Source organism: Oncorhynchus nerka, linkage group LG16 (genome assembly GCF_034236695.1).
Source record: "Oncorhynchus nerka isolate Pitt River linkage group LG16, Oner_Uvic_2.0, whole genome shotgun sequence".
NCBI classification, from domain to species: Eukaryota; Metazoa; Chordata; class Actinopteri; order Salmoniformes; family Salmonidae; genus Oncorhynchus; species Oncorhynchus nerka.
The window spans coordinates 14,913,829-14,925,531 of NC_088411.1; the positions used below are offsets into that span (position 1 = coordinate 14,913,829).

Genomic DNA, 11,703 nt, shown 5'->3' on the forward strand with positions numbered 1-11,703 from the left:
ATAGATGCACTTCTCCTTAATGCAACCGCTGTGTCCGATGTCAAAAAAACTTTAAGGACAAAGCACACCATGCTATAATCTGTGTACGGAGCTCAGAGACCAAAACAACCCAAACAGATATCCGCCATGTTGTGTAGTCAACATAAACCATAAATTACATGCTAAATATTCCCTTACCTATGATGATCTTCATCAAAATGCACTCCCAGGAATCCCAGGTCCACAATAAATGCTTGATTTGTTCGATAATGTCCGTTATTTATGTTCAATTAGCTACTTTTGTTAGCACGTTTGGTATACATATCCAAACGCTGGTTCTGGTCAGCGTTACATTGGACAAAAACTTTAAAAAGTTATATTACAGGTCGAAGAAACATTTAAAATTAAGTACAGAATCAATCATTAGGAAGTTTTTTATAATTGATTTTCATTAAAGTTCCAACCGGAGTATTCCTTTGTGTCTTCAGGAGCCATGGAACGCAGGTCGCTATCATGTGAAATCCGTGTGACCAGAAAATGGCTGACTGCCAGACACCTTATTCATTCTGCTAGTCATTCAGTCCCACAACACAGTAGAAGCCTCATTCAAATTTCTATAGACAGTTGACATCTAGTGGAAGCCCTAGGAAGTGCAACATCATTCATATCTCAAGGGGATTTTAACCTCTTGCGACGAGCAATCCCGTATCCGGGAGCGTAATTATAGCCTCAAGCTCATTACCATAATGCAACGTTAACTATTCATGAAAATCGCAAATGAAATGAAATAAATATATTGGCTCACAAGCTTAGCCTTTTGTTAACTGTCATCTCAGATTTTCAAAATATGCTTTTCAACCATAGCTACACAAGCATTTGTGTAAGAGTATTGATAGCTAGCATAGCATGAAGCCTAGCATTCAGCAGGCAACATTTTCACAAAAACAAGAAAAGCATTCAAATAAAATCATTTACCTTTGAAGAACTTCGGATGTTTTCAATGAGGAGACTCTCAGTTAGTTAGCAAATGTTCAGTTTTTCCAAAACGATTATTTGTGTAGGAGAAATCGCTCCGTTTTGTTCATCACGTTTGGCTAAGAAAAAAAAACTAAAATTCAGTCATTACAACGCCAAACTTTTTTCCAAATGAACTCCATAATATCGACAGAAACATGGCAAACGTTGAGAATCAATCCTCAAGGTGTTTTTCACATATCTATTCGATGATAAATCATTCGTGGCAGTTTGGTTTCTCCTCTGTACCAAATGGAAAAATGCATGCAGCTGGAGATTACGCAATAATTTTGACGGAGGACACCAAGCGGACACCTGGTAAATGTAGTCTCTTATGGTCAATCTTCCAATGATATGCCTACAAATATGTCACAATGCTGCAGACACCTTGGGGAAACGACAGAAAGTGTAGGCTCATTCCTTGCGCATTCACAGCCATATAAGGAGACATTGGAACACAGCGCCTCCAAAATCTGGGGAATTTCCTGTTTGAAATTTCATCTTGGTTTCGCCTGTAGCATCAGTTCTGTGGCACCCACAGATAATATCTTTGCAGTTTTGGAAACGTCAGAGTGTTTTCTTTCCAAAGCGGTCAATTATATGCATAGTCGAGCATCTTTTCGTGACAAAATATCTTGTTTAAAACGGGAACGTTTTTCATCCAAAAATGAAATACTGCCCCCAGAGGTTCAAGAGGTTAACCTCTTGCCTCTACTTGGGACGCTTGCGTCAGATATTTTAAAAAAATTCGGCGACAGCATGAGAAGCTATTATCTGATAGCATGCACCAATACACTACAACAGAAAAGCACAGCAGGGGACGTAAACAAAATAATTAGCATTTCGGCGTTACACAAACCGCACAATAAAATAGAAAACAGTCATTACCTTTCACCATCTTCTTTGTTGGCACTCCTAGATGTCCCATAAACACTATTGGGTCTTTATTTCGATTAAATCGGGCCATATAAAGCCAAGATATCGTTATATGTAGACTGTGTGATAAACGAAAAAAACAGCGATTTCACAACGTAACGTCATTTTTTTAAATTCAAAAAGTAGACGATAAACTTTCACAAAACACTTCGAAATACGTTTGTAATGCTACTTTAGGTATTAGTAAACGTTAATAAGCGATAAAAATCATCCATAGGCGATGTAGAAATCATTAGCTGTCATCTTGGAAAAAATTTCAGGAGAGAGCTCTTCCGGAATGATCTGGGCGGAGACCGGAGGTAAGTCGTGCCCCTCTTTCGGTTCAACCAAGAATCAAAGATGATTCAATTCACAAGACTCTAGACAACATGGGGATGCTGTGGGAGTTGAATGCTCGGTCTTATCTAATTCGGCTCACTGTTAACAATTGCTGGAAGTGGCGCAAGGATATTTATTTCCATTTTCTGTGATCAGGTTTTCCTGCGCTTTCCGATGTAACGCACGTTATGTAATAGCCACAGTCGTGATTTAACCAGTTTTAAAAACATCCGAGGGTTTCCTATCCACACATTCTAACCATATGAACGTACTATATTCCTGGCATGAGTAGCAGGGCGCTGAAATGTTGCGCGATTTTTAACAAAATGTTCAAAAAAGTAGAGGGTCGACTGAAGAGGTTAATGGGAACTGTGTTGAATACATACCAACCTCAGATTTCTCACTTTCTGTTTTGATTTCTCCTCAGGTTTTTGCCTGCCATATGAGTTCTGTTATACTCACAGACATCATTCAAACAGTTTTAGAATCTTCAGAGTGTTTTCTTTCCAATACTACTAATAATATGCATATATTAGCAACTTAGACTGAGGAGCAGGCCGTTTACTTTGAGCACCTTATTCATCCAAGCTACTCAATACTGCCCCCCAACCACAATAAGTTTTTAACCTTCAGCTTACCTAGAAGCCCTGTAGAGAGAAGACTAGGCTCAATAGTTACACCTCACATATAGTAAAAAAGTAATTTCATTCAACAAATTTTGCCAGATTACAGAAGTTATTCCCCTGATTATACAGAACATCCCTATAGCCAGTGTTGTGTTCGAGACCACCTAAAGCATGACCGATTCAAGACCAAGGCCGGAGCAAATTGAGACCGAATCAAGACCGAGACTAAAAAAATGTCAAATTCAAGACCATGATTGCAATTTTGTCAAATCACCACCATAATAAGAGTTCTAAATGTTCAGTATTTCAGTGTTCATATTTCAGAATAACATATGGATTCTTTAGAATTTCAAAATAGTGAAAAAATGCATGCTGACGGAAATTTGAGCTGCTCTATAAAATATTACTAACCCAAACACAGTGGGGAACAATGGGCCTTCTACACTTTTAGAGAAAGCTAAAATAATGATTACAATAGTATAATAATAATGATCATTATATTATTATTTTCAATGCTGTTCTGATTTAATCTCTTCAGTTTTTGTTGGAAAGGAAAGCGTTAACACTGAAGAGAAAATAATATCCAATCAGGATTTTTTTTTGCTGGTTTCTGGGAGATACATCTTGCTAGCTAAGTCAGCCATTGGCTAGGCCAACATAATCTAGATGAAGGCATCTGCCAAAAAAACAGTATTCGGGCAAAATTTTGGAGTGACAATGGAATCAAACGATCACATTTTGATTTAATGGATGGGACCGTTTTTACAAAACGCATGGAAGCTTTTGCCTTCTTGAAGGCCAACAGGTCACTGCGCAATAGCGAGCAGAAGTTTTCCCACAGTTTAGCTAGCTAGCTTTTGTTGTCGACTACTTTTTAGTGGCTGAAGCGAGTGTTATGAAAGAGGATATTGTTGCTATTTTGTTAGCTTATCCCTTTTCAAGAATACATTTAAACAAGAAGTTGAGAAGTTAAATAACTTATGTTTGTGAACAACACATATTAAGTGGAACTAAAAGCATTTTAGCAACATGAAATTTGATTTAAAAAATCTGTTCATGTACACCCCCCAAGAAGAAAATGGTCCTTTTCACATTTTCATAAATTCTTAGAATGTTTGGGAATTATTTATAGTAAGGAACATGTGAAAATTCTATAGCAATATAGAGTGAGAACGTGGCGTATGGACAAACCTCTAGTGACTCCCCATCCCGCATGCGGGAGCGTAATCATCGACTGACACTAATTAGCATAACGCAACGGACATAAATATTCCTAGAAAATATTCCTATTCATGACAATCTCAAATGAAATATATTGAGACACAGCTTAGCCTTTTGTTAATCACCCTGTCATCTCAGATTTTCAAAATATGCTTTACAGCCAAAGCTAGACAAGCATTTGTGTAAGTTTATCCATGCTAAATGCCTAGCATAGCAGACAGTCCAGCTAGCAGCAGGTAATTTGGTCACGGAAATCAGAAAAGCAATCAAATTAAATTGTTTACCTTTGATGAGCTTTGGATGTTTTCACTCACGAGACTCCCAGTTAGATAGCAAATGTTCCTGTTTTCCAAAAATATTATTTTTGTAGGTGAAATAGCTCCGTTTGTTCCTCACATTTGGCTGAGACATCGCCCGGAAATTGCAGACACTGAAAATATTCCAAATTAGCTCCATAATATCGACAGAAACATGGCAAACGTTGTTTATAATCAATCCTCAAGGTGTTTTTCAAATATCTATTCGATAATATATCCACCGGGACAATTCGTTTTTCAGTAGGACCGATTGGAATAATGGCTACCTCTGTATTTTACGCGAGAGTCACTCTGGGAGCCATCAGGTGTACACATGCGCAATGTAGCCGCTTACGGGTATTCTTCAACATAAATGCGTAAAACTACGTCACAATGCTGTAGACACCTTGGGGAATACGGAAAAAGAGTAATCTGGTTGATAGCCCATTCACTGCTCAATAGGGATGCATTGGAATGCAACGCTTTCAAAACATGAGGCACTTCCGGATTGGAAACTTTAGAGTGTTTTCTATCCTAACCTGTCAATTATATGCATATTTTAGCATCTTGTCCTGACAAAATATCCCATTTACTTTGGGAACGTTATTTTTCCAAAAATGAAAATACTGCCCCCTAGTCACAAAAGGCTTTAGACACTGCAGTAAATAAAACTGTTTTGTCCAGGACCGGAGTCTACAGAGACTGGTGAGCTATAGCCAATCAGATCTACAGTAGGCCTTTATACAAACAAGCCATTTGCCACTCGGCCCTGCCATCATTCACTTTGAACTGGACTGTGTGTTTGCAGGCAGTTGCAACAGCACAACTTTAGATAATTAGAACTCATTCGACAAAAGCCACAAAATACACCTGAAAGGATTTCTGCAAATGTGTTAACACCATGGGAGTCCTCTTACATTTGGGAACTTTACAGTACTATTGATCAAACAACCATGAAAAGTTAGGCTCTCTCTCCCGCAGTTACGCACATCAAGAAGTTAAAAAACTAATGCTAGCCAGAGCAAGATGAGCTAATGTCTAACGAAGGAACATTAGATAAACCCTCTCAAACGTTTTCAGCGAGTAGGCTCTAAAAATTGTACTGCTGAACCATGGGGAATTGTAGCCTCCTCGTCCTTCTGCAGCTTGCCTGCCAATGCATGCTTGTCCCAACCAAGCACCCAAGCTGACTGGTTAAATTTGCCTAGCTTGCTAGCTAGCTACTTCCAGACACAAATTACAGAACACCTCACTCTGACAATTTTACTGGCTGTAGCAGAGCTGGTTAGGCTGTCTACATGTTATCTAGTGCATTCTTGACTAACTATTACTTTTTTTGTCTACATTTATTGACACCGGTCATATTCAGCAGGTGTTGCGCATTTGTAAATTCATCAGTTGTTCTGTGCTCTGGCAAACTCAAACGAGGGTGCTCCGAAAAAAGATAGGAGGGGAAGAAGTCAGTCACTCACCCACTCCTCCAATGGCATGACATGACATCCTCCTAGCAGCTTGATAGCTAGATAGATAACGTTAGAATCTGTGTTTTTAGCTTGCTACATAAATAGATACCCTAACCTATTAGCAACGTTATGACTGATCATTGCGATGTGATTATTGCAATCATTTCCCTTGCTAGTTTGATCGTATTGACATTCCCAGCCTTAGTTACATTCATTTTTTTTATTTTACCTTTATTTAACCAGGTAGGCTAGTTGAGAACAAGTTCTCATTTACAACTGCGACCTGGCCAAGATAAAGCACAGCAGTTCGACACATACAACAACACAGAGTTACACATGGAATGAACAAATATACAGTCAATAATAAAGTAAAAGTAAAAGTCTATATACAGTGAGTGCAAATGAGGTAAGATAAGGGAGTTAAGGCAATAAATAGGCCATGGTGGCGAAGTAATTACAATATAGCAATTAAACACTGGAATGGTAGATGTGCAGAAGATGAATGTTTCATGTTTTAAGTGTAATAGATCATCATTTTCTCACTTCTACCCCCCCATTCCTCTACTTTCCCTCCCTCTATCTAACCTCCTCTATCCCTTTCTCCCTCTCTCTTCCATCTCCCAGGGAATCTACAGTTGCTTCAACGGGGTGGAGGAACCAGACCACCCTAACCTGGCAAACTCAGATCTGACAACTAACTACGCCCAGGCTAACATGCTTAAGATGTTACGCACCGCTAAAGACCTGGTCAACTCTGCCCAGGTCGAGACCTCACTGGACCATGCCACCAAGACCATAGAACACTGGGGTCGCCATGGCGGCAACCTGCCAGTCCACATTCCGCAGCAGGTCACCACGGAAATGGTTCCAGGAGGGTTTTCTCATGTCACAGAGAACACACACACACACCTGTCCCCCGAGCACCCCCTCATACCGCAATACTGCACGCTGGGTGTAGTGACTTCTCTGAACAGGCAGAAGGGGCTGGCGAGACCCACGCCCCTACGATACACGCTCCCGGCTCGCACTTCCTCCCTCTACGACAGACCACTTTCTGTTTCTAGTCTCAGTAGCCCTAACCTTGACCTGGCTGGAGGGGACCCCCTCTCTTCCTACTCTCAACCCTCCACAGGTAGGCTGTATGTGGAGCCCCAGCACATCTCCCACCCCCGCTCTCCTTTCATCCCCTATAGTGAGCTTCAGCTGCCAGACATCTACCCCTTCTCTCACCACCCCTCTGCCATCTCCCATCCATCCCACACAGAACTCTCCAGGAAGAATAGGAGGAGCAAGAGCCTCCTCTCAGGGGAATCAGGAGGAGGAGAGTGGAGGAGGCGTAGGGAGGAGAAGACGGTGTGTCTGGGTGAACTCCGGGCCAATCACCTCCAGGATAACAACGTCTCGCCCCAGATGCCCGACTCCCTGTACCCAGGAACAATGCTCTGTCCTGGGGTAGAAGGCTGCGTTGGCTCCTGGCCTCTTCCCCTGGAGGAGCTGGTTCTGGCAGGCAGACCGAGGCTCCACCGACGGCCATCTTTCCTCCGAGCCACCTGGGGGAGTGAGCGGATTCTCCAGCCGGACGAAACTCTGCCTACATCCCTTGATTGCCAATCACATTCTGCTTTACCAGACCTGTTCCCCTGCGTCATGGCCGACCAAGAAACTCCCACTAAACTCTACAACCCCGCCCCCCTCCGGAACAACCTATGCTACCCTGCCACCTCAACTCGCCAGCATGCGTATCTCCATATAAGGCAGGACCAGAGGAAAGGGAACGGACGTAAGAAGCTGCGGTACTCAAACTCCACCCACCTGCCCACCTACAGGGAGGCCATGCTGGGGGGTCAGGGAAGCGGAGGGGGGGTAGGCCTTGGGGGGGTCCGGAGAGCCACTAACCTGCTCAGCAGACAGTACTCCCACTATCTAACCTCCTACCCTGGGCTGCCTCTCTACCATGGTCCCCTGGACCTTCAGGCCCATTCCCAGGCATCCAGCAACCACGCCAGCCCCAGCCCCGGTACATACCCTAGTCCCAGCCCAGTATGCCAGCTCCTGCCCTGTGGTGGCTTTCGAGGCCAGAGGGGGTTGCTGTACCAGGACAGTCTGTATGGAGCCTATGGGGCCAATGGAGCCTACCGAGAGGACCAGGATCCGGGCTTACAGCCCCAGAGAGGAGATACATCAGTAGGTTTGAGGTCTGAGGACAGATCCTGTGTGACCCAGCCCTGGGGACGCGTGTCTAGTCTGGAGTCAGAGGTCTGAGAGACACAGACAAACACTGCAGACTTTACATACTGTAATTTATACAATAGAATATAGCGTTTGACTTCCACATTTAAGATTTGTGATCCACAGTGACCGTTTCAGAGGGAGGTGGGATATGTCTCATACACAGAAACATGTACACAAAGGATTTGTACACTAAAGGTGGTAAGCTGAGGGGTAGGTAGGTTGGACAGTTGAACTTCCTTATTTCTTATTGAACAGACAAAGTAGAGTGTTTGACTAAATGTTAAATGGCCATTTTGGAAAAAGCATGAAACTGAAAGGATGTGTAGTGGAGGTAACTGTACTGCAGCTAGCTCAGCCTAGCACAGTGATGTCCCTTTTTCTTCAAATTTCACACTCTTAGAAAAAAGGTGCTATCTAGACCCTAAAATGGTTCTTCGGCTGTCCCTATAGGAGAACCCTTTGAAGCACCCTTGGCTTTTGATGGAATGTTGAATTTACTTGCTGCTTTGAAACATTATATTCCTGTGTTCTGTGTATTGTATTACGTGGCCACGATGTACAGAGTCAGTAGTGTTGCTGTGTGGGACAGATGCTCTCAAAGATAGCCCAGAGAGCTGTGTGTGTGTGTATTCTCTGTGTGTGTGTATGTGTGCTGTGTGTGTTGTCAGCCCTTACCGGGTTATTTCCTTCTCCACTGAGCCGAGCGAAAGGGGAACATGTCTTCAGCTCTCCATATAAGCAAAGAACCTCCCACAACCATACACACTAACAAGATCACAGTTACCTGTATCTATTGACTTCTATGTACATGGCCATGACATCCCAGCAATTCCTATAAGTAGGAGCACAGTTAAAGAATCTGGAGAAGAATTGCAATAAAAAGGTTTCCGTTGTAGATATAAACACACTGTATATTGGTAAGGAATATGGAAAGCTAAGGGCTGGACACAATCCCTATCGTGGAAGTATTGAGAAAGATCGGCATTAAAAGGCAAAGATCATTTCCGATTGAGCCGACATGCAGGGTTTACTGTAAGTGCAGTCTCTGCAAATGTGGGAACATTGCCTATAATGAGCTATAGTGCAGGTCTTCCGTGATACTGTGGGGATACGGATTGAATCCTGCCCTTTTTGTGTGTGTCTACAGTGCAATAAAAACGTTTCAGCTGTAGAAGTGATCTGAGAAGCTATATAATCCTGGATGTTGATCTACGGTCAGTTTTGTGTTCCCACCCTGATGGTTAAGGTAAGGTTTTTGGGAAGGTAGGCTGATACTAGATATGTGCCTTCTCTGAGCACATCACACTGGATGGAGGATACATCCACAGCAGCACACAATCTAATAGGGCTTCTCATCAGATTTACAGTGCATTCGGAAAGTATTCAAACCCCTTGACCTCTTCCACATTGTTTTTACATTACAGCCTTATTCTAAAATGGATTACATTTTTCCTCCCTCATCAATCTACACACAATACCCCATAATGAAAAAGCAAAAACAGGTTTTTATTCATTTTTGCAAAACTGAAATATCACATTTACGCAAGTAATCAGACCCTTTACTCAGTACTTTCTTGAAGCACCTTTGGCAGCGGTTACAGCCTAGAATCTTCTTGGGTATAATGCTACAAGCTTGGCATACCTGTATTTAGGAAGTTTCTTCCATTCTTCTCTGCAGATCCTCTCAAGCTCTGTCAGGTTGGATGGGGAGCGTCGCTGCACAGCTATTTTCTGGTCTCTCCATAGAGAGGAACTCTGGAGCTCTGTCAGAGTGACAATTGGGTTCTTTGTCACCTCCCTGCCCTGTCACCAAGGCCCTTCTTCCCCGATTTCTCATTTTGTCCGGGCAGCCAGCTCTAGGAGGATTCTTGGTGGTTCCAAACTTCTTCCATTTAAGAATGATGGAGGCCACTGTTATGTTAGGGACCTTCAGTGCTGCAGAAATGTTTTGGTTTCCTTCCCCAGATCTGTGCCTCGACACTATCCTGTCTCGAAGCTCTACGGAAAATTCCTTCGACCTCATGGTTTGTTTTTGCTCCGACATGCACTGTCAACTGTGGGACCTTATATAAACAGGTGTGTGCCTTTCCACATAATGTCCAATCAATTGAATTTACCACAGGTGGACTTCAATCAAGTTTTGAAACATCTCAAGGATGATCAATGGAAACAGGATGTACCTGAGCTCAATTTCGAGTCTCATAGCAAAGAGTCTGAATACTTACGTAAGTAAGGTATTGATGTTTTTTTTATTTTATAAATTGTAAAAAATGTGTATGAACCTGTTTTAGATTTGTCATTATGGGGTATTGTGTGTAGATTGATGAGGGAAAAAAAAGATTTAATCAATTTCATAATAAGGCTGTAATGTAACGAAATGTGGATAAAGTCAAGGGGTCTGAATACTTTCCGAATGCACCGTATATGTATTCTATATTTAGATATAGATAATATATACTGTAGATATATCATGCTATTTGTTGTTTTAGTGGTATATTAATGTATTAATATATATATATATATATATATATATATATATAGTTTCTAATAACCAATAACTATTCAGGCATATCTTTCAGGACTTTTATAATGGCAGAACTGACTGACTTGGTGAGGCATTTACTTTGATTGATATTCTTTCTATCTCCATCTTTTTCCCAGTCCCTTCCTTTTCCCCTCTCTCTTTCTCTATTTCTCTCTCTTCCGCTCTCTCGCTCCTCTCTCTGTGTAATGATGGCAGAACTTACTATTTCTCCCCTCCCTCCTCTCACTGTAAATTATAGCTAAAGGAGGTCATTGAAAGCTATTCTAGTATCTGTATTACCTGATTTTCCCACATTAATCACTAAGAACAATTAAAGGTATTTTGGACGGACGTGCCTGTGAGTCTCTCTTTTGATCTCTCTGTGTAACTCTATTGCTCTGGTCCATGTTTCTCTCTTTTGACCACTGTCTGCCTCTGTGCCTGTCGCTCTATCTCTCTTTATCTCTGACTGCCGGCTTCATTCTCTGTCATCTGTTTCTGTCTTATTATCACTCTCCCTATGCCCTCTATGAAGGGTGACCAATCAAAAACACAAATATTTAATAGACAAAACACATTTATTAAACAATGGGCAAAATAATATTGTGTAGATAACCCTCTAAAAAAAATGTCCAAACTTCATGTCTCTATTATAATCCGTTAAAAAGTTATTGGAGTTTTTACCCTTGTAGGATGGCCATAATTAGGGTGACTAAATCAATGCAAGCCAGAGACAAAAAGTGGGCAAAAATCTACATAATTGCATTGTGTCAACAAGGCTGGATTCTGTGCAAGAATTAAGGCTACTTGCTACCTGACAGGCTCACTATCCCATTGAACTCATCATCTTTCTTCTCGAATCTGCGGGTCATTAAAGAATATAGAGGTAAGATGGATATCGATTTTGAGAAATGACTTGTAGTATTTCCATATTTTAGTATATGCTTTTTCATATTAATTCACAATTCCTGTAAGAACATTTTTGGATTTCTAACAAAAACAAGTGTATCTCTGTTAGAGGTCGACCGATTATGATTTTTTTAACACCGACACCGATTATTGGAGGACCAAAAAAGCTGATACCGATTAATCGG

At 41.6% G+C, this 11,703-nt stretch overlaps 1 protein-coding gene across 1 annotated transcript in view; it reads left to right on the forward strand.

Moving 5' to 3' along the window:
- LOC115144568 (glutamate receptor ionotropic, NMDA 2C-like) overlaps nt 1-8,115 on the forward strand; it is a 95,677-nt gene extending 87,562 nt beyond the window's left edge. The window contains exon 16 of the mRNA XM_065002300.1: nt 6,478-8,115. Within this exon, the coding sequence (XP_064858372.1) occupies nt 6,478-8,115 (1,638 nt within the window). The remainder of the gene's footprint in view (nt 1-6,477) is intronic.
- The last annotated feature ends 3,588 nt before the right edge of the window (nt 8,116-11,703 follow it).